Consider the following 27,385-nt stretch of genomic DNA (forward strand, 5'->3'; position numbering starts at 1 on the left):
ATCTATCTATCTATCTATCTATCTATCTATCTATCTATCTATCTATCTATCTATCTATCTATCTATCTATCTATCTATCTATCTATCTATCTATCTATCTATCTATCTATCTATCTATCTGTCTATCTATCCTTTCATTTGACACATTGGTAGTTTTCATGTGATTATTATCTATTTTTATAAAAATGATTTCCCTTAGACTGGACAAAACCGGTTCCCGTACCCTAGGTGGCGGTAGTGGGCAAAAGTTAAAGTCGAACAAAAACGATGCGAGCGCTACGGGTGGGCAGTTGGTCAACTAACAAAATTCCAAATAGACCGTTAAATTTGTGTACGATGGGAATTATTGGAGTTTTACATTTGTTTGTCTGTGATAGCAGACTACCGTTGTCAGTAAAATTAAAATTACAAAACAATAAAAGTCAGTTCAGTGGTTAAAAAGTTACGATTATTTGAAAATTTAAGGAATTTTACGAAACGACAACAATTTTGATGATGATATTGATTTTCACGGGCTAAGACGCGAGCTCCTGTCAAAATTTCATTCATAAAATCAGCTCGTAAAATGGACTATGAGCCATTTTACGAGACGTTTCGGATCAGCTGATCGCTCATTTCATCTTGTTCTGGGCTACACTTTAAAACATTCGTAGACCTAAAGCCTGGAACACATACCTAGTGTCCGTTCCGTCGAGGTCTGCGCTTTTTCACAGTTTTACCATGGGAAATCTATCAAACTACTGCCACGCACACGCAAATGTATGCATTGGGTGGAGCACTTAATCCTAATGACGAATTACAAAAATATAAGTCTAAGTATTTTTGCTGAACTACAAACTCATCAAGTAGAACAACATTTTTAGGTCAACTATATCGAATTGCTATGGAATAGCTACGAATATACGTAACTAAATACTAAAAAAAGAAACATAAAACAAATCATAATTATCGAAGAGTTTATAAAATGATAAGCGCAAAAGCTCGTTCAGTTACAATTAGAATAACTAATTAGATGAACCGAACGGTATGCTGTAAACAATGTAAATCTTGAATGATGTAGTTTCGATTTCAAAACTTGTTATTGTTGTGCTATTGTATATTAAATATTTGTCAACATTATAATAATAACTACATTTGCTCTATAACAAAACCTATTATTAAAAGATTATTTTATGGGTGTATACCAATAGCTTGATCATAACAAAATAAGATTGTCAAACAAAACATGTTATGGAAGAGTAATGCCTTGATAAGTTAATAATAACAAAACAAGATATAAAAACAGGTTATGTGATTTGATAGTTATTGATTTGATATTCTCCTCTGCTCGGGTTTGCAGATTGGAAAGCATGTTGGTTCACTTGAAGAGGCACGTTGGCCAGATGAACATCACGGATATGATGATCGACAGAGCGTTCTAAGCATTTCAGAAGAAAATAGGTCAAACTGATACGTCTTTAACTCTTTGCTTCTTCATGCGACGCACGACCTACTTTCGGAATAAACTTTACAGTAATATCCCGCCAAGATTTGGTTATTTCAAGTAAACAAGTACATAGTTATTTCAAAACATGCTTGAAATAATCAAATTCCTTCTGAAGCAAAATATTACATCCCATCTACTCCAGGAGATTGGAAAGAAGCAAAACCATGCTTGCCCCCCTAAGTTGGCGCCTATGTACGACATCATCTAAATCACTTGGAGTGTCAATGGATTGTGAATTTCCATGAAATCTGGCCGCAACCAAATCAGTGAACAGATCCCAGTTGGTTGACTAGTTGGTTGACATTTAAATGTTCAAAAAAGATGTAGCGATGATAAGATCTTCAGATCAGATTCTTCATTTTACTTCACTTACCGTTCAAGCTAAGGCCGGGGTGGCCTCTGCTGTAGATTCTTCATCTGACACATGCCAATTGGTCTACTCGTGACTTATTCCGTTAGAGCAATGCGTTATGTCTAACACTTCCTCTCTTGCAGGTATCATGAAGGTTGGACGGTTGCCAATGTTCAGTAATCCAAGATCTGCACTACTTTAGTATTCCATCAAACTGGAGCCTCTCATGTCAATGTCTGAGCTGCCCCAGATGATATGGTGACCTTTAGTATCACTCCCAACAATTAGTGGAAGGCCTTTTGAAGTGCAGTGTGCGATGACTAATTTGAAAGCATCTGTAGGGGACAGTTAATCATGCGATGAATACACCGAACAATAGACGTATTTCCTGTTGAAATTTCCAACAGAAACATAAATTGTGATAGCGAAAATACATCTCTGATGGTTAGTTCAGAGGTACGTGTAGCAACGATTGCGTAGTTCACAAGCACACAGGCTCGCGAAATGACATTTCATTTTTATCTAAAAGTAGCAAACAACGGGTTCGAAAGGTTTCCCAGATAGAAATTCTCCTTACGAAAATAAGGTTCTTGGCCTCTTGGGCTGTGCCATTTTGCATAAGTCTGCAAAGATTGATTGTTGCTGGTCTTTCAAGCTGAAGATTGATCTGAACTATCCTAACCCGGGCAGAAAAGAATTACAAAACAATTGCAAGTTTTACCATTCAAAACAAATTACTGAATGGTAAAATTTGTCATTGGTTTGTTTGAAATAAGTGACAAAAGGGCAAAAATAATAACTGACATTGTTGCGTTGCGTTGCGTTGCGTTGCGTTGCGTGGTAACGGAGTAATTCGTAGATTGCAAACTGAAAGTTGTCATGTTTGAACTTTAATACTCCTATTCTAATTGCTTATGGAATGCTATTTGGGAAGGAACAGCTATCCAATCAGAGGTTGAAGAAAATAATAACTGACATTGTTAGATAAAATAACTAAAGAATGTCAAATTTTGACATTACAATGGCAAACCAAGAACAAAAAATTAAGATTGAGAATTGCAAAATATACCATTATTGAGTTATTGAAAATAGAACAATATCAAAATTAGTTATTCCCTTGTCATCTAAAAGAAGGGTATATTAAGTTGTTTATTCTAATAACAAAATGAAATCTTATAAGTTTTTTGGATGGAAAGTAATTGCAAGCAAATATCAAAATTTACCATTAGAATAACCAAAGTTCAAATTTTGTCATTATGTTGTTCTTGATAAGTGCCAAAACTGCGAGTGCATCAAACTCACAAAAGGTCAACAATATCTCACCAATTGCAAAATTTATTATGATAGCAAAATAAGACATTCAGTAGTTATTCTTCCAAATTTTAAAATGACAAGCGAATGGCATATTTTGATATGATATCATATTATGCTATTCACATGTTGTATTAAGCTCTTCATGAAGAACTCATGAATGACAAAATAAGTTATGACAATAAAATTGGTTATTCTTTTGTTTTTGGTTTGCCATTCACCTCTACCCGTTAATTAACATAAATTGATGTGCATCAAATAGAATCCATTGCGAATCAAACACACAGCTGAGAATCCGGATTTGTTTACTTTTGCGAGATACGTCGAATTGAAAAGTTATGCTTGAAATGTACAATATAATAGTTAATGGTATATTAAGAGTAAAATATGTTATGGTGCCTAATGTTTATAAATAGTTTCTCACAATATCAAAATAATTGCAAATTTAGCTAGGAATGTAAATTATGTAAATTATGTTATTGTTTTGATATTTTATACAATTCATTATAAAAGGTGCTAAATTGCAAGTTTTACCATGATAGTAATTTTTGTTATTGATGTGTTATTTTGCATTATTCATGAATAACATATCAATGACAAGATTTGCTATGATTGTATATTTTGCTATTGATTTGCCATTTTAAGTTTTTCATAATAACAGAAGAATGGCAAAACGAGATATGATGGCAAAACCAGTTATTATTTTGTCCTTTGTTTGCCATTAGCCTCTACCCGGGAAGCGTAGCCTCTACTTAAACTAGGCAAAATTAAACTCTTTGCAACCACAGCACAACAGAGAACAGCAGCAATAAAACCATAACGGTACCGCTTGGAAAACGCCAAAGACGAGAATACACAGAATACAGTGTGTAAATCGCATTGTGCGATACCATATAGGTGAAAATTTAAAATAATTAACAACATCTTCATAATCCCGCCCTTATTTAGCTTCAAGTTCGAGACTAAAGAAGGTCAGCTGATTGTCTCGGAGAAACACAAGGTCCACTGCACAACTGCTCCGATTAGCACAGTAAGGGCGAAATACTGTGGAGTACGCCCTTGTACTCCACAGGCTCCGTTAGCGGTTGGGTTTTTATTAGATCCTCCTAACCATTCATTTCTACTTCTAGGCACGGTGAGCATATCCCTTTCGAGACGGAGCGCAAAAAAGTGAATACTCCATTACAAATGGCTCAACTTTGGCTCTCCAGAATTCTTAGATTTCTCAACAAAACAACAATTATTTTTCCTCATTTGAAAAAACTAGGGTCAAGTGGGGTAAAATGCCATTTTTCAAACTTTCATCGTTTTCAATGATAATTAGCCTCATTTGTTAGGCTTTCAAAGTGGTAACATCAACTAGACAATATTTGCTCAATACTTCAGCAAAACTATTCACTAAACTATTGAATTTTTATCGATTTTTAGCGATTTTAAAAACTGATTCGTAAAACGGAAGTGGTGCAAAAAGACCATCTGCCATGGGGTAAGATGCCTCTTCATGAAAACATTCATAAATTATGTCCATCAGTGTTCGGTCATTCCCGACTCCTTTTTCCACCTCTTTCCCGCTTTTTTCGTATACTCAATAAATGGAGTGTTACCCCCTCCCCGCAAAACGATGATCGTAATGTTTGAATGATCCCTAACATGGAAAGCGTAGACATCAACAACCGTGCGTCTCCATGTGTACCTCAATCTCGTTGGAAACACTTGGCTGGTAATAAAATCACCAGAAAACCTTAATTGCAAGCACGAAAAACCGGAAGTTGCCAACTTTCATTGGGAAATAAAAAGATATTTTCGTGGGTTTGGTGGCCTAGGTTCTAGAAGAATGTTCGATGCAAAAATATCTTGACACCATTCACCTATAGTAATGATCAAGTGCCATTCAGGAATGATTTTATGAGTTGGGCCGTTTTACCCCACCTTGGCATTTTGGGCTTTGCTCCCCCACTCTTTATCTTACGATTTCTAGCTTTGGATACCTAGATGAATCGGAAATTAAAAATATGCGACGGATAAAACTTTTTCGTGTTTTCCGGTTTTTTCCACTTTTTGTTTACCTTGTTGAGGTAAATTTCACAGGCAGCATAAACAAAAGTTTGTTTACAAACATACAAGTATAAGTAATGGCTGAATTATTGAAACAGTTCAGGCCGAACATATATAGGTCCTAAGTGTAAATGAGAGGCTCTCTTTAAGTCTCCTCTCTTTCGATTATAATGTGCTTGCATTTATAAATTTTGAATTACTTCTTGTGTCGGAAGGTATAATAAACAATGCTTTTCCGATCTACACATCACTAATTGTCGAAATGCCCACTGTGGCATCATAATAATTCAAAGAGAATCGGAACAAAGAGAGCCTCTCTTTTGCATATTGGACCTTTAGATATGTTTGTCGCCAGTTTACATCACTTAAAACAAAGTCTACACAGCTAAACGCGTTCGGTAATGTTTACCGAAATCTCAACTTCTGAGCGTTCGGTAACGGGGTTTTAATTCTGTGAAAAATAACCAAATTTTGGTAAAATCTTATCGTTTCTCTGTCAAACTCCAACGGAGTTCGGCAAAAGTTGCAAGCTTTATCGTTTTGTTCCTGTAAAATAAACTTAACGAAAATGCATCACGCTTAATTGTTCAGTGGTTGTCAACAACGTGATGCATTTTAAACCAAATCCGTTCAACGGTTCTAAAAAACGGTGCTCTAGAAATTTTGAACAATGTACTCCAAATACCTTGTCCTTAATTTTTTTTTTGATTTAATAAAGAATAAAAAAAAAACCTTGTCTTTAAGATTACGGTAAAGTATTACCGAAGTCGGTGATTTTTTTTAAGTGTACACTACTGTTACCGCTCAACAGCACAATTGTGCTGGTTCGTCACGAAAGGGATATAGCCGCACCGCACCATGAATTACGGGTCACCTGTTAGTGGACTCTTACCACCGGTGGGCCCTAGTGTTATTCTTAGCCAATTGAGACAATCGCTACCGACACTACACAGCTGTCTAGGCTGATCGAGAAAAGAAGAAAATATTGATGATCAACTTCATACGGGCTCGACCATCCAAGCTCAGCATGATCTTGCTGAATATTCGCCCGCTTACCACATCAGGTAAGCAACTATTTGCAATGAACAAAAAACCATGGTCTAGAATTTTTCAGTCGTTTTAGCACCACAACACAAAAACACCCATAAAAGTCATCGATTTTATACAATTTTGCTGAATGACGATGCGGGCGGTCGTCGCACGACTATAGATTAATTTATAACGCCCCGTGATTCATTTTTATCGAGGACACCCATCTATCCAGCCGCGCCCGCGTAAACAAACCAAAGTGCATTTCTCCCCCTGAGAAAGTCAAAAAACAACCCGAAGGCGATAATCAGAATGTATTATCAACATTCATTAAAATCAATCAATCCAATCAACCGAACGCCTTCCACAGCTTTAACGGTTTTGCGTTGTCGTCGTAGTCGCATCGCTTTGTGTGGTTCTAGCATCGGGCACTTGGCTCACATGCATCCATCCAACGCGGTGGAAACGTATGCATATATCCATAGACATAACCGGACAGAACGAACCGCTTCGGTGTGGTATCGAACCGCGCAAAAACAGACGACCATCAAATTGCCAATTCAATCACAATCACACCAGTATAGCAGCCAGCGACTCAAAGAGGTTTTTTCCGCGGTCAAGCTTCATACAAGGAAAATTCCTTCACGCTACCCCAAATGGTTCCCATCGGCCGTATCCGTTCGCTGGTATCGTCCACGCCGCGCCGCGCCGTAGTCCACCACAATCACCACGTATAGAGTAGATCGCGCACGGCGTTCAAGCCGCCACGGTGTCTGCCAGTTCTGTTTCTGTAAGCGCGCCAGCAACCTAGGTACAAACCGCCGCGTGCACCACCGTCATATTACAGTTGGAAGCTGTTTTCGTGTAAAGAGTAAAGCGGCCAGCCCGCCTGCAACTCGCTTACATGCATGCATGCATACGTACGTCGTCGGTACTCTCCGAATCGGTGGGAAACTAGACTCGTTAGACTGGTTGACGGCTGCTCTAGCTAGCTCGCGGGACTGAATAAGCGCGCGCAGTGCGTAGGGGGCAGCTGCTGGGATGGGGGAGTTATCTTCCCACGTCTTATCATACGACGAGTGACCGACCACTTATCTCTGAGCTCTCGAGGGATGCCTAATAAAAACCTTTCCCGGGTTCAAAGTTACCAGATTGGTGGGTTTTGATATTAACAAACTGGTAGAATGTGCCCGGTTGACGGATTGGCCATAAAAAAATAATTGCACTAGTCACATGTGTTGAGTGCTGAAATGATGAATAATTGATATATCGGAACAGCGCGTGATTGGACTAGTTTATGGCAAAAATTATGAATGCGGTCATACATGTTCTTGGTAGAACAGAGCTATTGTCCACAACCAGTTGAATTTCGTGAAATTCCGCTTGGGGACCTCCAGGTGAAGAACCTGCTGAATCACGCTTCACACACTTCAAACTAATAAATATGACAAATCGCCAATTAACCTGGTTTTAATGACCAACAAGTGTTTTTAACGCAGAGTAATTTTCCCCTTACTAATCAAAACTTGCCTGAATGGAGGAAACCCGCATTTAATCCATATTAACGCATTGTTCATCTCGTGAGTCTGCATAAGTGTACTCAGGGGAAAAGGGAAAAACCTGAAAGACAGGCATTCTCAAAGAATTCTCGAGCTACATACTACTGAATAACGAATTCCCTTGAACAATATGTGGGGGACTTTCATGTCCAAGTTTTTAGGTTCTGTAGCTGTTTTTATTCTTATTGATCTATTTAGAAAAATATGTTACTAATACAGTTAGCTGAGTTCAATTTAAACATCAGTCATTGGTAATGCTACAACAATTTGGATCTTATAGGGAACAACATTTATGTAGTCTATTTTCGCCGAGAAGAGTCTGTCCTAAGCTCCAAAGCAGCCACAAATGAGTCACGACCGACAGCGCAGGTTTTTGGTTGCATAGGAGCTATAGCTATGTAATTCTTACCGAATTTATCAAGAAGGCATAGAACTCTGCTATTTTCCCATTAACGTTAAGCGTCACCGAAGGCATCGCCGCCTATTGAGCTAAGGTGCTACTTTTGTATAAAAGTTTAACAGTTTGCTGTTATGCTGCAGTGCGCTAGTATGAACTTTTTTAGCACGATCATTAATAGTTCTATCTTGATCCGGGGGCTGCGTTACTAACAGTAACTTTCGATTTCCAGCCGTTCTGCTAGTCCTCTTGATAAAGTGTTCTTCGGTACGATTCAAATTCAAGTTATTGTAGCATTGGGTAAGCAGTAAATGTGCATTAGTATGGTACACGCTTGTATGGAAAAAATAAATCCTCGCTCCAGTCGACTTTTTAGATCCCATTTAGGTCCCATATGAACTGTACAAAATTTCAGCGCAATCGGTAAAACTATAATTTAGCGCAAGCGATTTAAAGTTTACATAGGATTTACTATGGGAAAAGTTACACTTTCAGATAAAAAATCCCAGAGGTCGTCCCTTGTCTCCTTAATTCAAAACGACCAATGTTTCGTGTAGAAAAATTAATTATGAAACTTTCCTTCGAAGACCGCAAAACAATTGGATGCTTGTGGAAAAAGTTATTGATTTGTTACCGATTAGTGATCCAACGAACGGCTGTTTATTTTGTTTTATCAGCAGCACTGCTGCTGCCGTTGTTGCATGGGGTGGCGGGAGGCATCACCATCCCCAGAAACAGCAGCAGTCAAGGCAGCAGCTACAGTGCTGCTAATAAAACAAAACAAAAAGCCGTTCATTTGATCACTAATCGGTAATAAATCAATAACTTTTTCCACAAGCATCCAATTGTTTTGCGGTCTTCGAAGGAAAGTTTCATAATTAAATTTTCTACAAGAAACATTGATCGATTTGAATTAAGGAGACAAGGAACGACCTCTGGGATTTTTTATCTGAAAGTGTAACTTTTCCCATAGTAAATCCTATGAAAACTTTGAACCGCTTGCGCTAAATTATAGTTTCACCGATTGCGCTGAAATTTTGCACAGTTCATATGGGACCTAAATGGGATCTAAAAAGTCGACTGGAGCGAGGATTTGATATTTGTCCCATACTAATGTGCATACTAGCACCAACACACATACTTTCATCACCTTAGCTCAGCAGGCAGCGGTGCAGTCGGTGACGCTTGACGTTGGTATGGGAAAATAGCAGAGCTCCATATCTTCTTGACAAAGTAGTCTTCGCTGGTATGCAACCAAAAACCTGCGCTGCCCAAACTCTTGTGGAATTCAGGATGCACTGCACATATCAACTAACAATGCCAGGTAATCGCAAACCATAAGTAGGGAAACCGCTATTATTGAGTTGGCTCAATAGCGTATCTCCCACGAGATTCCACAGATGTGGTAACAAGACCCCCCTTTGGCGGCATCTACAAACACTCAATTTCCTCATCGCTGCCTGACGCAATGCTGAGAAGAGATGACGGTTTTTGAGAATTTTCGTGCGGCTCTCAACATGGCATCGGAAGGAACGTTGTCGAAAGCACCCTCGATATCCAAGAAAACACTCAAGCAGGTTTGATTTTGAGTGAATGCCTTCTCGATATCGTAAACAACTTGTAATGACCCACCTGTATCAAAGAAACGTCGAAAAGCTCAAAGTTATCGAAGTCCTTCGCTTATCTCTATCTGCCCAAAAAATCGCGTAGTCAACTCTGACTTAACGCCGACCAATTGTTCAACTGCAGTTTCAGGTGGATTTCGGAGGTGTTTAAAAAAGGTTTCAAGGATGTTTCGGAGGAGGTTCAAGGTGAACAAAGGATTTTTAGGAGGTTTCAGGAAGGTTCCGAAGGTGTTTCCGTAGAATTCGGGAGGGATTTAGGAAGTAACGAGGGGGTAACGAGGCATTTAAAGGCGTTTCGGGAAATTTCAAGTGGTTTCACGGCGTTTCAGAGGGTTTAGAAGTGGTCTCCGTAGCTTTCTGGAAGCGTTCGACGAGATTTCAGCGATGCTCTTTCAAGACGTTCCAAGACGTTCAAGACGTTCCAAGGCGCATCAAGACGTTTCAGGGGATTTCAGGGGACCTTTGAACAAGCTTTTGAAGGATTTTCAGGTGGTGTCAGAGGGTTTTCGAAACGCACCTGAAACCTCTGAAACCCCTTAAAATCCTCTGAAACGTTTTGGAATCCCCCATAAAATTCGACACCCCCTGAAACCTCATGGAACACCCTAGAACGCCCCTGGAACCACTGGAAACTTCCTAGAGTGTTTCTTAAACGTTATGAAACCCTCTGCAACGTCCCAGAACCTCCTTGAAGACTCCCTTTTTTATAGAAAGAGGAAATCTGCTTCTTCAGATACCCGAGAGGTGGGTCCTCAGGTTATGTGGGGTCGACACTAAAACCTCTTTCTCTCTTTTCCTTAAAGCGCTGTTTGCAGTTCAGAAGGAATTTTTCAGCCTATCTTGATGCATGAGAAATTCCTTGCCTGAATCGCCCAAGAAACCGTTTTTCTTCGATCACAGTACGCAGTTGCGAAGAAATGACAGTTCAAATAGCAGTCACCGTGGAAAGTTTCTGCCAGGAATCGGTCAAGAAGTTTCTTGAGCGATTCCTTTCAAACACCAAACTAGGCTTAAGGGATGACTTCGAGAAGGGGGATGACTTCGTACAATGAGTACACTCTAATGGTAAGCGTTCCACCTGCTACCGCCTTAAGTTGTTCGCTCTTCCCCGGAGGCGCGGGCCCTGGCTAGTACATAGACTACCCGTTGGGCTCAAGCTCCTGGATGGGGAGGGGGAGCCAACTCAATTAGCGGTTGTTCGGCTCGTCATTTTCTCTGTAGTTCAAGGACGATTCGAGATACCGTGGAAGAAACGGCATACCACTTGTCCTCCCCCGTACACATCCTTTCAACAATGTTGTCGGGAATGATATCTCTACCGCATACCTCCTGCATACTCATAGAGTAGCACCCTATCCTGCAAATAGCTCTCCAGTACCCGGCGTAAACTATCCGGGACTCCTAGGTGTTGGATGGCGCATTCAATGGCTGCCCATGCCCAACTGACGCTATTGAACGCATTCTTCACATCCAACGTGACTACCGCGCAATAACGAATTCCTCTACGTTTATGCTGGATCACTATCTCAGCCGTTTCCGTTACGGCCTTAATAGCGTCCACCGTCGATCGACCTTTCCGGAAGCCAAACTGGTTATCCGAGAGCCCAGAGTCATCTGGTTTCTCGGTATAGACCATTAGCCTCGACAGAATGATTCGTTCCAACAGTTTCCCGGAGGTGTCCAGTAGGAAGATAGGTCTGTATGCCGACGGGTCGCCGGGTGGCTTCCCGTGTTTAGGCAACAGAACCAATCTTTGCCTTTTCCACCTCTCCGGAAATTCGCCTCTGTCCAGGCACATCTGCATAGCCATTCTGAACATATCAGGGCATGCCTCGATGGCCGACTTGATGGCTACCGTCGGGATACCATCCGGACCCGGAGCCTTGTTCAACTTGAGTGACTTCGCAATTACGATGAGCTCATCGTTCCTCACTGGGGCTACCTCACCCTGGTCCATTCGGCCAGGTGGGATGGCAGCCCATGGTCTTATATCGTGGCGTGGGATCAACGTTTCCACGATCCTCTGAAGCATCACGGGTGAGCGTTCCGGGGGCACCGACGCTCCTTTCGTTTTGGCCATGACTACCCTGTAGGCATCGCCCCAGGGTGTCGTGTTGGCTGCCTGGCAGAGATTTTCGAAACACGCTCGTTTTCGTGCCTTAATCTCTTTGCTTAATGCCAGTTTAGCCTCCCTATAGGCCTCACCTCTTTCCGCTCTACCCTCATCGGTATGAGCTCTTTGCATCCTCCCCCTCGCTCTTAGGCAGGACGGTCTGAGCTCTGCGATTTCAGGACACCACCAGTATACCGGTTTTCGTCCATTTCTGGGTAGCGCACGCCTATGCATCGCGGCATCGCATGCACGGCTTAAAGATCGGACTAGATCATCATTGGACAGATCGTCGATGAAGACTCCCTGGAACGCCTCTATTGCCGTTCTACGCATAGTTGTCCCATGTTATATGGGATTCCCATATGACATGGGACAATTATGCGTAGGACGGTAGTCTAAGACTCCCTGGAACTCCCTTGAATCCCTTGAAACTCCATGGAACGCCCCCAAAATCCTCTGGAACTACCATGAAATCCCCTGGAACTTCTCTGAAGCTTCCTGACACACTTTTGAGCGTCTCTAAAATCCCCTGAAATGCCCTTAAATTCCTATTAACCCTCCTTTGGCATTAGGTTCATTTTTGACCCAAACCTTACACTACGTCAGCGAGCTGCAAGAGGAAGGTTAAGCATCGCCGGAAGGTCCTAAAACCCCTGAAACCCTCTAGAGAGCTCCTGAAACTCCTAGAGTAATCCTAGAATGCTCCTGAAACCTCCTGAAACTACCGGAAATATATTGAAATGTCCCAGAACACCCATGGAACTCCTGAAACCTCTTGAAACTCTCTGGAACGTCCCTGGCACCTCCTGAAACACTTGAGACCTCCTATAACACCCATGGAACGCTCATGAAACCCCTTGAAGCCCTCTAGGACGTTTCTGACACCCGGAAGGGAAGTAAAGCGTGGGTCCCGAGATGAACTAGCCTAGGGCTAAAAATCTCGTTAATACAGATAAAAAAAAAAAAAAAAACTCCCCGAGACCCCTGAAATAAAAAATATTCATTATTTTGTATATAAATCGATGCAATATTGTGGCAGTTATATGCCCGGTGGCAGTCAACCGTTACAATTTGGCGAAAACTAGGAAAGTCTATTTTGGACACTTTTCCGCTATAACTCAGTCAATTTTAAACCAATGTATTTGTTATGTTTGTACGCGGGGACATACATATACTATCTAGCATACTATTTGATTTCTCACGAAAATTCTTTATGGAACTGTTACATTTTTTTCTAGAAGTTCAGTCGGAAATTCATCTCATCACCACAATATTGTGTTTGGTGATTAGAAAACTTTGCTGATTTTATGTGTACATGCAGAGCATTCCGATTTTCTAGACAGATAGCTTACAAAAAACGAAAGCCATGAACTTCTATCAACGACCAAAATTGTTGATGGATTATTAGAGTCTGGGACCATTTGGGCACTTGCTGCCATAACTCAGTCAATTCCAAATCGATTGACTTGAATGTTTGAACATGGCTAGATAGGGTCTTGTACCATTTGGGCAGGTGTACCTATTTTGGGCACTTGCCGCTATAACTAAGTCAATTTCAAACCGATTGATTTGAAATTTTGTATAGAGTTAGTCACGTACAGTATCTAACTCTGTACAAAAATTCAAATCAATCGGTTAGAAATTAACTGATCTATAGCGGCAAGTGCCCAAAATAGGTACACCTGCCCAAATGGTACAATACCCTACTGTGTTTATCTGATCGTGTCTCAAAAATCAAATCAATCAGTTCAAAATGCAAGTCCCCAAAATAAGTGATCCTGCCCGAATGGTCTCAGATCCTATGTTCTGATATCAAGATCATGCTTCAACATTTTTCAAATAGAATAGTTTTTGAGTTTTTTTTCCTGAAAATCGAGCTCTACAGTTTTTGATATAAAATTTTTAAGCTCAATCGGAGCATTGGTTACAAAAATATTGATGTATGAAGGAAGCAACTTTGCATAAAAACAGAACAAAAATCGATTTAAAATCGACAGCCTTTTATGGAAAGTCTAAAAAAATCTGCTCTACTGCCTTCACGTTTTCGAACTCAGGGAATGATTTTACACTAAAAACGATCATCAGCTCACCGAGTAAACTAGTATTATCATCAACATTGTGCTGAAATTTAGCAAACTTTTGCTGACTAATTCATTTCTTAAATAAATTATCTAACAATAAATCTAACTCCCTAACAGCAGCCTGGTATAACTAACCTCGTTTGTATTGACCAAGCATATCAGAATCTGAGTATCACTAATCAAATCGCCTTGGGCGCAAATCATTCTCTTGCAGAAAGTCGTGCTTCACGACAGACTACTTCCGTGGATGCTTAGACGCGCTGCAGCTGACGGACGAGATCGAAACGCTAAAGCCGTTCATCAAGGTGCTAAACGGTGCAGATCCAAACACGTTATAAGTGCCACGAGGATAAGCGGAAGTCATCGTCGCCAGCGGCAGCAGCAGCAGCTTTAAGGAAACGCAAACAAGTGATCTATTTCGCTAGCGGAGGACCACTCCACCACACAATCACGTGGCGGTAAACTAGCAGAAATTTACGCGCAAAAGTGCTTAACAACAATACAGTATCTAGAAATCACACAGCAGAAGGAGCCGGAACATGTCCTTCGACTAAATAGCATTGATTAAATAAGAAACAAAAAACATCGAGTGCCAATCCGCGAGGAGACATCGAAGTCATCTCATCTGCTTGATCACCATCAGCATCATCATCATCACCGACGAATATTTCTCGAACCGACACTATCGCACCATAAACAACAACAACAACGAGAGACCTGCGCAGTCCAGTGGCCGATTTTTGTGCAATTCTATATTGTTTTAGTTTACGTACTGTTTTTGTTTTCGGTTGGTTGACTGGAGAATGAGACAAATTTAAAAGTATTAGCTGACTCCTGACTTCTGAGGGAAGAGAGCCATCCGGAGAACTAAGACGTCATCATCGCTTAATAACAGAGACCAGCAGTTCAACGCAACCGGAAGGATTCGGTTTCTTTATGTTTCCGTTTGCTTTTACGTTTGAACAGTTTCACGGTATGTGTTTCATTTGTTTTGTTTATTTTAGATTTAGTCTTGTCCATAAGAATTTTGATTTTTGTTACATTCATTTTTTGGGATTTTGAAGCAAAACCTCCATAACCAATAGTTCTTAACTTCGATTCTATACCTATGAAATTTATTCAAGTTGTTTTGTTATTTAAAAAACTGATGGAAATAGTCCGTTGCAAACTAAATTTCTGGTATAATTCCCAGAAAAATCTTACTGTATAATCTTGCAAAGGAATCAAAGAGTTGTGAATACTAGCATAAAACAGTAAAAAAAAACAACTGAAAAATATGCAAAGTCTTACTCCATGTATCTGTTTTTAATTCCCAGAAGCTACCCCTTGGGCAAACGTATGTAGAATTGTCAAGTTTTAGATTTTCGCCGCTAGGTAGCGGTGTAGGCATTCAAATGAAAATAGTTTTGATAGTTTTGTAGTAGGTAACTGCCTTACTTTACCAAAGACCGTAAAATGATTCTGCCGTTTCGATGCTTTAGAAACAGGAAGAAGTCAATTTCTGATTTGTAATTTTTGGAGGCGAATTCACCAATCAAATCGGTTTCCAGAAAGAGGTTTCGTTTCAAGCATAATCCAACATTCTTATTTGATTTTTGATATGTATTACTTTCTTTTTTCACGCGTCGTAAGTTTTTCAAACTAGTATAACATTATCCAGCCGCTGGTTTTTGTCTCGGCTACAATGTTTCGACCCGGCGGCTGTTTTTGCGCCCTAGCGCGTGCATCAATCACTAACTAACCCGTATAAAAATTTGATTTTTGTAGAGACCATCTAGCCGCTAACAAATTTTGCTCCGATAGTCAAATGTTTGGCGCGTGATGTTAATTTAGTTTTTCCGTTTTTTTCTCGTTTATTTCAGAGAGGGTTGCTTCGGATCGGAATACTTTCTGGCATGCGTGGAAGCGTTGGTCCTGGACGAAGAGACGGAGAAATTCATGAAATGGCGCGAAATGTTGGGGAAGAAGTAATTCTATCGCGTTGAACTTCACACAACCACAAACAGCACCTGTATTTTAGTTTAATGGACGATCACGCTGATTTTTAATGCTTATAGTAGGACAGTGACTGTATGTAATTTTTGTTTTATTTTTTTATAAGATTTGCTTTTTCTACTGAAACTGTCTGCCTCTTGTATGCATAGGTAGGGAAAACAAGCTAACAGCAGTTGATAGATAGGTTGAAAGCAAACTTATACAGAGCAGCGACTGAACATGAAGGATAGAGGGAGAATGCCGATGTGTACATAATTAACTAATAAATGAATATTTATTTATAAATTAACTTTTAACAACGAACAATACTAACTTAGAGAGAGCGAAATCAGAAAGAGACAGAGAGCATGAGAAGGCATGACGAACATTTCGAAACAGCATTAGGGAATGTAGATAACTATTCCGTTGCAGCGTTGTAATTAGTAAAACAATTACACGAGCATACTCAGTCCTATTGCTTGATGGAAAACAAGGCAAATGTGTACCATTCGGAAGTGTTTGTAGTTGGGGGAAGGTAACGGGGTCACTTCTCTGGTAGTGTCGCTCGGTGCATTCCCCTGACCTAAAGAAGGAGATTAGATGTGTATAATATCGAAATTTGTTTCACAGCTACGAGAATCACGAGAGTAAGAGAGAGATAGAGCGAGCGAACGAGCGAGCATTGTTTATTTTGTTCAGACAAACCATATCTTCAATGACATGCAAACACTCTAGAATAACATGGTAATATCTTATGCTAATGTATTTATATTTTCAAAAAATATATTTCTTTAAAATCTAGTCCAGAAAGCGCACATTTACGTTTAGTTATTTATGATGAAGAAAGCAGTAAGGCAACTTGAACGAAGTATGTTAAGAAGAAGTTTCTATTTTCACCTTTGTTAATGGCCTTAGTTGTTATGGCGTAAAACATATGATGAAATCATTTTCACTCTCCTTCCATCGTTTTCCATCCTTATTATTTGCTTCTTGGCTTATTGTCGGGCTTCGATAGTACTACTATTCTATATTTATCTTTCCGAATCTTTACCACATACCCAATGCATATTTCGGTACAAGCTGGGCGCTACAGAAAAGTCATCAAACAAAACCAAAATTCATACATCCTTCCATGCTCGAAACGGGCGCAGTACTTTTCTCGTAATTTAAATCACACATGTCAAGGAAAGTGTAAATTATTAACATTCCTCATCAGACAGTATTTTCTCTCTCAAAAATAGGCTTATCAATTAACACGAAGCGATAAATGCTAACAGTTCAACTCTCTATCCCCTCTGCTCCCGAAAGGGATGGGGTAAAGATTTGAGCAATGGCTGCAACACAAATATGAACCGTTCACGGACTTCCTATAGAAACAATGTCAATCCGAGCACCGCTTCAGTCCAGTTTTCTCGCTGTCAGGTTTAACACTTGTCAGTTAGTTGAAAACTTCTGCCGAGTTCGCGACCCAGAAGGATTCTGTCACCGTTTTATTTCGCTTCAACTGAATAATATCAATTGCGCAATTCTCTCATCAATTTGTTCTTAACTTATTTAAACATCGACTCATCTTACCCCTTGAAACCTATCGAACGAAGCAACGAATAAGCAAAACATACTTTCAACAAATCCACAATGGAAACAATCGATTTGTAGTGATAGTTTTGAGGAAAGATCTGAAACACATAAACACTCACCAGTTGATAGATTTTAACGCTAAGTAATATTTGTAACACATTCGTTGATTGCCATTTTTTAAAAGCGTAGAATATTTCATTTAATTTGTACATTGATTGAAACGTTTGAAAACACACACACACACACCCAACAAACACAACATCCTGAAGCGAATTGTAGAGTTGTCCTTATTCATAAATCTTGTTGCTGGGAGGAATGCTGTTCTCGAGAGTTTAGAGCCTCAGAAGAAAATAAAGTCTCAAAACAAAATGGAACGTTTTTTGTAAAACAAAGTGAACAAACAATACAATGATATTATTCATATATTTTAACGAAAATACGGGGAAACAATAAAACAGAAATATCAATGAGCATGAAATAATGGCTGTATTTGTGTTTAGTTCTTCGAAAGAAATTCCTATCCTACAGAATTAGATACTTATGGCCAACAGTCTCAGATAAGACGAATGCTCTATACCTCTTGACTGAAGTCGTTTGAGAAGAAATTCTATTAAAAAAACACGAAAATTTATACATCAATTTCCGGTGGCATTCCTTGAGGAATTTTTCAATGCAAGTATGTACTTCATTGCCTGAAAATAAATTGAAATATTAAAACAAATGCTACCTCAAGACAAGCACAACTCGCAACCTTAGATCGAATTCTTCATGGAATTCCCGCAGAAGTTATTAACTTTACGGGATAATTATCGATTGGAATATCTGGGTAGTTTCCAGCCGGCTAATCGCAGGTGCAACCAGATAATTATTATATTTTTTTTTTCATTCTTTTATTTTTCTTTATTTATTACACTAGTTTACATCATTTTTGAACTCGGTAAGCTGATGATCATTTTTGGTGTAGAATCATGCCCTGAGTTCAAAAACGCGAAAGAAAAAAATTACAGTAGAGCGGAAATTTTTTCGACTTTCCATACAAGGTTGATGATTTGAAATCGATTTTTGTTCTATTTATAAGCAAAGTCGCTCACTTCAAACATCTCATTCTCCGTAATCAATGCTCCGATTGAGCTGAAATTTTTACTGTAACTCGCCTACATATGATATGTCAAATAAACGTCGAGAAAGAATTTTTAAGTTGGTTTTTTTCTTATTAAAAAAATACATTTTTTTCAAAAAAATTTGAGAATTTTGCTAAAATTTAAGAAGATCGTCCCTAAAACTCGTCAAAATCTTGAATTTCATCAATCTGACGCAAAACTTGTATTCAGATGATCGAATGGTATTGTATTCAGCTTTTAATTTATGGAAAAAGATTTAAAATTGGTTGAACAAAACGCAATATATTTGAATTTTAGTAAATTACATATTTTGAAATGTTGCAAAACTCGATGTTGAGCTAAAACTCAAAAACTGTTCTACTTAAAATTTTTTGAAGGTCGGTTTCGAAATCAGCACTAAATTGTGCTTCAAAAATGTTGGTCGTTGACAGGAGTTCACGACTTTCGTTTTATTTTGTAAACTTGTGTTATTATTGCATCTAATATACTGCCGTGCAAAAAGCCTGCTGGGAAGGACCAACTCCCGGTCGAGCTTCTCAAGCACGGTAGTGAGCAGCTACACCGTATTATATTGAATATAATGGAAGAGGAAGAACTGCCTGCTAGTTGGTTGGATGGTCTTAATTGCCCTCTATACAAAAAGGGCATCGACTGGAGTGCGCGAATTACAGAGGAATAACACTTCTCAATTCAGCGTACCGTGTGCGCACCTAACTTTGCGCAGGTCCAAACTTTGCGTATTCTTGTAAAATAACGAAACAAATAACTAAATACCAACACATTCACCAGTTTAATCATTGCACTAGCATTGTGTAAACGTAAACATTATTTGAAAAATATTTATTTGCCATAAAATCTTTGTTTATGTTGAATAATAAACAAAAAATACAAAAAACATCAAAATTTGCCTCGCCTTAACACGGTTACCAAGAAGTAACTCTACTAGAAATCAACATTTTCCTCGATAAAACTGTGCAACGAAGATTCCCTGTCCAAGAGTGATGGGTTTGACGATGGCTTATCAAGCGTCGTCATATAGTGAAAATGTGTTTAAATAATTTCAATTTTAGTCTTTTATAATTATAGATTAGCTAAATTAAATATAGTAACGATAATTAGTGAAATAGTAAATGGAATAGTATTTGAAAGTAACTAGGTTTTGAATTAAAGCATTTCTTTACAAAATTAAACTAAAATTGAATCTGAATAATCATATTGACTGGTTTGCTGAATATGATACACCGCGCGGCCTTTGAAATGTTCCAAACGCGCATTTGCACGAAATTCCACGCGGCAAATCCTCTTGGAAAGGAATAACCGCACTTGAGGAAACGCCGCAATGTTATCTCCCATAAGAATTGAGTAAAAGGGGAGCAAAAAACGCGGCTGTTCCTTTCCTCAGGGATTTGCCGCGTGTACTTTTGGGCAAATGCGCTAATACCATTGCTTTATTGACTTTAATTTAAACGCTTGATTTGTCATGCCTCCAGCATACGCTTAATCGCTGTCGCATGATCTAACAACAGTTGATTACGCGCAGTGCTGGGGGGACCGACAGGGCTTATTACCAGGCTATACTAACCCTCTAACTACTAACAAGACTGGGAAGCCAACGATCACTCATTGCACTTTTGATAGTAGTATTAGTAGTAGTAGTAGTAGTAAGAGTAGTAGTAATAGTAATAGTAGCAGCATTTTATTAACAAGTTGATTCGTACTATTCTTTTTCACTTCTTCGAAATTATTTTTATAGCAACTATAAACTCAGGAGTGGATAGCATAACGACATTGATTGCAGCAGGGTCCAACCTTATTATGTAATGCAAGAGTGCATATGGGATATCTCTGCATTACTTATATCTTCTAATTATGACAGGGCAGGGTGATAAGAAAATCGCATTAGTGAATGAACAATTTAGAATCTAAATTTTAGATGTTGAATGCTGTTCACTCAAGAAGTTCACTGGTGCAGGTAGAAAAAAAAACTTTTGAATCTTTCTATTTCTTAGCATAGTAACAAGAAACTATATTTAAAACTGAATATAAATTATGCTCTCTATGATGCTCAACAATGCTATAAACAGAATACTAAAATTTCCGGGCCGCCATTTTGTGGAGTTTGGCGGCCCACTGTCTTCTTGTCATTTCAGGTTCATTTTCTACAACGCGTGGCTACAAAGAGTGAACAATACCATCGTCTAGGGGGCATTTTGGAGCTAAATTCGGTGAGTCTGTTCCATTATATTTACGCTGTCATTATTTTAAATTCACCATGGATAGTTGCGGCCTTTTTTTTACATGCATATTGTTATGCATCTGTTTGTGCACATTTGTTGTTACCCATTTTTCGTGTATTTACTCAACTAGCACTGTAAAGTTCGTCACTTCGAGTGTCGGCCTAAATTCTTAGTATTCATTTCATTAAAACTACTATTGTTGTACAGTCCACATATTTGATGTTGCCACTATGGGAGAGCACGTTGAGCACCGGTTTGTCCACATCTGCTAGAGCTTTTGGCTGGGGGTGGGTCTGGTTTGCAGGTTTAGCGGAGGCCTACCACAATTTGGGAGTGTGAGGGGGGGGGATCTCTGCATTGAACTCACTACTCATCAATTCCGTGGGGTATCTAGAAGACAATTGACGATAAGATTGGAAAAAAGCTTGCAGTTGGGAACTAGACTAAAATAGTGGCCGATAGAAAACAACGCGCTAGACAGCATTATTATTCTTTTTACCCTTCTTACACCCATAAGAAGGGTATAAATATCGCTCGAAAAACCGACTTTCGATCCGAGGCCCGGAGGGCCGAGTCTCATATACCAATGAATTCAGCTCGACGAACTGAGCAAATGTCTGTATGTGTGTGTGTGTGTGTGTGTGTATGTGTGTGTATGTGTGTGTGTGTGTGTGTGTGTGTGTGTGTGTGTATGTGCGTTACAAAAAAAAGTAACGCACGTTTCTCAGCCGTCTGTCAACCGATTTGAGTTCTCTTGGAAGCAAATGAAAGCTACTACATCCTAGTAGAACGCTATTGATTTTTTTTTCGATTGGACGTTTGGTTACCGAGATATCTCTCGAAGAGTACTTATGAGTCATATTTCTAAACTTTTTAAGATTTTTGACCAAGTGTATCATAATAAATATTTCGACCGTTTGTCAATCGATTTAAATTCTCTTGGCACCAAATGAAAGCTACAGCATCCTAGTAGATCACCCAGAAATTTTATTTCGATTGGACATTTGGTTACAGAGATACAGTCAGGTTTTTTTTTTACGCGGTTTTCATTTACGCGGCCGCGTAAATAAAAACTCCATACAAAAAAAAAATCATCGTCTTATTTTTGCATGATTCGTCGAGAAATGGTGAGACTTTTTTTACGCGGTTTTTTGAATTTTGAACTGAGTTTTTTTTACGCGGTACGTATCCCCCGCGTAAAAAAAGCCTGACTGTATCTTTCGAAGAGTACTTAGGATTTATACAACTAAACTTTTTGAGATTTTTGACCAATTGTATAATAATAAATATCTTAGCCGTCTGTCAACCGATTTCGGTTATCCTGGCACCAAATGAAAGCTACAACATTCTAGTAGAACCCTATACAATTTCATTACAATTGGACATTTGATTATCGAGATATCTTTCAAAGAGTACTTGGGAGTAATACAGGTTAACTTTTTGAGAGATTTTGGACCAAGGGTACCATAATAAATATCTCAGCCATCTGTCAACCGATTTAGGTTCTCTAAGCACCAAATGAAAGCTACAGCTTATCCTTGTATAAGGCCCTGAAATTTTATTTCGAATCGACATTTGATTACTGAGATATCTTACGAAGAGTATTTCATTAAATCGGGTTTTACCCTTCTTACACCCATAAGAAGGGTATAAATACCGCTTGGAAAACCGACTTTCGATCCGAGGCCCGCAGGGCCGAGTCACATATACCAATCAACTCAGCTCGACGAATTGAGCAAATGTCTGTATGTGCGTGTGTGTGTATGTGTGTGTGTGTGTGTGTGTGTGTGTGTGTGTGTGTGTGTGTGTGTGTGTGTGTATGTTACAAAAAAATGTCACTCACGGTTCTCAGCCGTCTGTTGACCGATTTGAGTTCTCTTGGAAGCAAATGAAAGCTACTACATCCTAGTAGAACGCTATTGAATTTTATTTTGATTGGACGTTCGGTTACCGAGATATCTTTCAAAGAGTGCTAGGGAGTAGTACAACTTAATTATTTTAGATATTTTTGACAAAGTGTATCACCATAAATTTCTCAGCCGTCTATCAACCGAATCGGGTTCTTAAGGCTCGAAACGAAAGCTACTGCACCCTAGAAGAACGCTTTTGAATTTCATTCCGATTGGACATTTTGTAACCGAGATATCTTTCGGGGAGTACTTTGGAGTAATACAACTTAACTTTTTAAGAGGTCTTTGACAAAACGATTCATAATAAATGAATCAGCCGTGTGTCAATCGATTTGAGTTCTCTCAGCATCAAATGAAAGCTACAGCATCCAAGTAGTATGCTATTAAATTTCATGCCGTTTGGACATTTTGTTTCCGAGATATCTTTCCACGAGTACTAAGGAGTAATGAAATTTACGCTTTTGAGAGATTTTTGATAAAATGTATCATAATACATTTCTCAGCCGTTTGTCAACAGATTTTTTATGATCATATTTGGTTACACAAGTTAGTTATACATGAAAATGCAATTGCATCAAATACATAAAAGCTACTATCTCTTTGTAATATTTGAGCTTAATAAACAGTAGCAAAAATATCACGGAATGTATGTAGGAAAAGCCTTTTTACCCTTCTTACACCCATAAGAAGGGTATAAATACCGCTTGGAAAACCGACTTTCGATCCGAGGCCCGCAGGGCCGAGTCACATATACCAATCAACTCAGCTCGACGAATTGAGCAAATGTCTGTATGTGCGTGTGTGTGTGTATGTGTGTGTGTATGTGTGTGTGTATGTATGTTACAAAAAAAAGTCACTCACGGTTCTCAGCCGTCTGTTGACCGATTTGAGTTCTCTTGGAAGAAAATGAAAGCTATTACATCCTAGTAGAACGCTATTGAATTTTATTTTGATTGGACGTTCAGTTACCGAGATATCTTTCAAAGAGTGCTAGGGAGTAGTACAACTTAATTATTTTAGATATTTTTGACAAAGTGTATCACCATAAATTTCTCAGCCGTCTATCAACCGATTTGGGTTCTTAAGGCCCCAAACGAAAGCTACTACATCCTAGTAGAACGCTATTGATTTTTTTTTTGATTGGACGTTCGGTTACCGCGATATCTTTCAAAGAGTGCTAGGGAGTAGTACAACTTAATTATTTTAGATATTTTTGACAAAGTGTATCACCATAAATTTTTCAGCCGTCTATCAACCGATTTGGGTTCTTAAGGCTCCAAACGAAAGCTACTACATCCTAGTAGAACGCTATTGAATTTTTTTTTTATTGGACGTTCGGTTACCGAGATATCTTTCAAAGAGTGCTAGGGAGTAGTACAACTTAATTATTTTAGATATTTCTGACAAAGTGTATCACCATAAATTTCTCAGCCGTCTATCAACCGATTCGGGTTCTTAAGGCCCGAAACGAAAGCTACTGCACCCTAGAAGAACGCTTTTGAATTTCATTCCGATTGGACATTTTGTAACCGAGATATCTTTCGGGGAGTACTTTGGAGTAATACAACTTAACTTTTCAAGAGGTCTTTGACAAAACGCTTCATAATAAATTAATCAGCCGTGTGTCAATCGATTTGAGTTCTCTCAGCACCAAATGAAAGCTACAGCATCCTAGTAGTATGCTATTAAATTTCATGCCGTTTGGACATTTTGTTTCCGAGATATCTTTCCAGGAGTACTAAGGAGTAATACAATTTACGCTTTTGAGACAAAAAAATCTGGTAGTTGAGCCCATGGTCGATGATTCTATTATGGAAAGCAATCAACTACAATATTTTCTAGAATGACCAAAAATCACAATCATATATACGAATAATACAACAATAATTTTAATAAGTGTAAGAAGGGTTCTGTTCACCATAGGTGGATTAATTCAGGTTTTTTTTTAAATATTTACCCATAGGCTTTTCGCCGGTTGGCAGTATAGTATTTAGCTGTGTACGAAGATACGGATTAGTTGGTGTACAGATGACAGGGTTCTCACGGGAAGTGCTTCAAGCGAGGCTTACATAACAACTGACAATTGGGGACTACGAAGGTGATGATTTTGTTTGCGGTTTTCTGTGAGAAAGTGAAGGAGGGAAGATTTTTTGCTTTTTTTTCACTCATACTCCCATAAGAAACCCCGTAGGAAGAAAGAGTGTTTCCCGGCTCATCAACCTTCGTAGTCCCCAATAAAGAAACCTATTTTCCTTGACTTTCTACCCAATGGACATCTGACCGAACACACGTGTTTTCGTTAATCTCCTAGGCATTATTAAGACATGACGTATGTGCATGACGGAACAACTAGCAGGACACAGTTCCAGACGTCTCTTTTTAATAACGATATTCAGCATATTTCCAATAAAACTACACTTCAATAAAGCAAAGACTAAAGCTGCTATGATAGAACAGATCAGAATGACTTAATTAACTTATTGACTACATATTGGAGATCTACTTCGAATAACTGACAAATTGACAAGAACCTAACTAAATACATGGACCATACTACAGAAAAAAAAAATTGACAAAAAGAAAAAAGGGGAAACTTTTATTAAAACTATTTTTGTTCAACGCAGGCCAAAACAGTGTCGACTTGGGCCACGATATGCCTACGTACTTCTGTGTGTTGAAACAAAAATAGAGGCTCATAGAAGCAAATGTAGGGAAAGGGTGCGGTGTTAGAACATAAGCACAGTGTGCTACCGCCGTAATCACTATGAAAAAAAAAATAAAAATAAAACTGTGCAACGAAGATTAATTTTGCAGTTAATTGACAAAAAAGGTGATATTCTAGTAATATCAATCACAGTTCGTAATAAATTTTTCAATTTAATTAGTAAATAGTGGTGCGCAATGTTTGGAACCATTATTTGTACTGTGTTCCTAACTTTTGCGCACTTTCAGTAAACGCATGTTGAACGTGAATACATGACTTATGAATCATTTAAATATTATGTAACACCAATACTGATAATTTCAGGCCTGCCTCTCAATCATGTACAGATTTTGTATAGAAATTAGTAGAAAATTGTATAAACCATAGCATTACGGCAGGCACTCTCCATCTGTCTACAAGAACACGAGATTTGTGAACATTCCTTCATTTGGCTTTTCCGGCGGTCAATGTTAGGGACGATTCAAATATGACGTCCACCATTTTTATATAGTTTTAGAACCCCCTTCTTCCCCTGGGCCACCCCGTCACGCTTCATAGTATACCTAATACATGGCATATCACACTTTTTCAGACAACCCCAACATATTTAAATGACCACTTATTGTTCCTATCCGTAACGGTCACTTAATTTATCAAGCAGCTTTTACCTTTGATCTTTAGCCACAGGAAACTCCTCATGAAATTTGGATTGTTCACACGGTAGGTGCCCATATAGCCGAGGCGGTAAACGCACGAGTATTCAGCATGACCATGCTGAGGGTGACGGGTTCGATTCCCTGTCGGTCCAGGATCTTTTCGTAAAGGAAATTTCCTTGACTTCCTTGGGCATAGAGTATCTTCGTGCCTGCCACACGATATACACATGCAAAATGGTCATTGGCAGAGGAAGCTCTCAGTTAATAACTGGAAGTGCTCATAGAACACTAAGCTGAGTAGCAGGCTTTGTCACAGTGAGAACGTTACGCCAAGAAGAAAGGAAGAACACGGTAGGTGCCTAGTACGAACCACTTCCGGGAGTACGATTCAGTGAAGAGAAATGAGTTATGGCAGATTATGATCGAACATGGTTTTCCGGCGAAGCTGATTAGACTGATTCGTGCGATACTTGACGGTTCGAAATCAAGTGTACGGGTTGCGGATGAAATTTCGTCATCGTTCGTAACCTTAGACAGGCTGAAGCAGGGCGATGCTCTTTCGAACTTACTGTTCAACTGGAAGCGCTGGAAGGAGCGATAAGGGAGCTGGTTTACAAAGGAGCGGAACCATTGTCACGAGGCCGCATATGCTCCTGAGCTTCGCGGATGATATCGACATCATCGGGCCGTGGAAGAGGCGTTCATTCTTTTAAAAGGAAGACTACGAGCATTGGCGGAGCCAGCATTTTCTTTTCTCTTACTCTCCTAAACATATACGAGAGAGAGCGGGATGAAAGAGGAGGCAAGCTGCCCCATCTTCTATCTTTCTCTGCATGTTTAGGAGAGTGAGTAAGAGAAAAGAAAATGCTGGCTCCGCCAATGACTACGAGGATAACGTTTAACACCGCAAATACCAAGTATATGATTGCTGGTGGTCAACGTGGTGACGAAGTGGTGCTAGGTGGTGAAAAGTTTGATGTTGTGGACGAATTTGTTTATCTTGGTACCTAGTCTAGTAACGTGCGATAATGATGTTACCCGCGAGGTGAAAAGACGGATAGCAGCTGCGAATCGGGCCTTTTTTGATCTGCGAAACCATCTGAAGTCCCGCAGGCTGCAAACGATGGCAAAACTCGCGTTGTACAAGACTCTGATTCTTTCGGTCGCTTTATACGGCCATGAGTCGTGGACGTTGAG

General features: G+C 39.2%; 1 protein-coding gene and 1 long non-coding RNA gene across 6 annotated transcripts in view; one reads left to right on the forward strand and one right to left on the reverse strand.

The window, feature by feature from the left end:
• LOC109431667 (ion transport peptide-like) overlaps nt 1-18,041 on the forward strand; it is a 121,891-nt gene extending 103,850 nt beyond the window's left edge. For 4 of the 5 annotated variants that reach the window (XM_062852600.1, XM_062852601.1, XM_062852598.1 and 1 more), the window contains exon 3: nt 14,223-14,886. In XM_062852600.1, the coding sequence (XP_062708584.1) occupies nt 14,223-14,346 (124 nt within the window). In that variant the 3' untranslated portion in view covers nt 14,347-14,886. Of the gene's footprint in view, nt 1-14,222; nt 14,887-15,870 lie in introns of those variants that run through there. The other variant, XM_019707918.3, reaches the window with a different exon arrangement.
• Nucleotides 18,042-20,357: 2,316 nt separating this feature from the next.
• On the reverse strand, nt 20,358-25,067 carry LOC134288274 (uncharacterized). The gene is made up of 2 exons (XR_009997862.1): nt 24,786-25,067; nt 20,358-21,308 (listed from the first exon to the last, which is right to left on the reverse strand). It is a non-coding gene; the product is annotated as an uncharacterized LOC134288274 (long non-coding RNA).
• Nucleotides 25,068-27,385: the final 2,318 nt, after the last annotated feature.

This window comes from Aedes albopictus, chromosome 2 (assembly GCF_035046485.1).
Source record: "Aedes albopictus strain Foshan chromosome 2, AalbF5, whole genome shotgun sequence".
NCBI classification, from domain to species: Eukaryota; Metazoa; Arthropoda; class Insecta; order Diptera; family Culicidae; genus Aedes; species Aedes albopictus.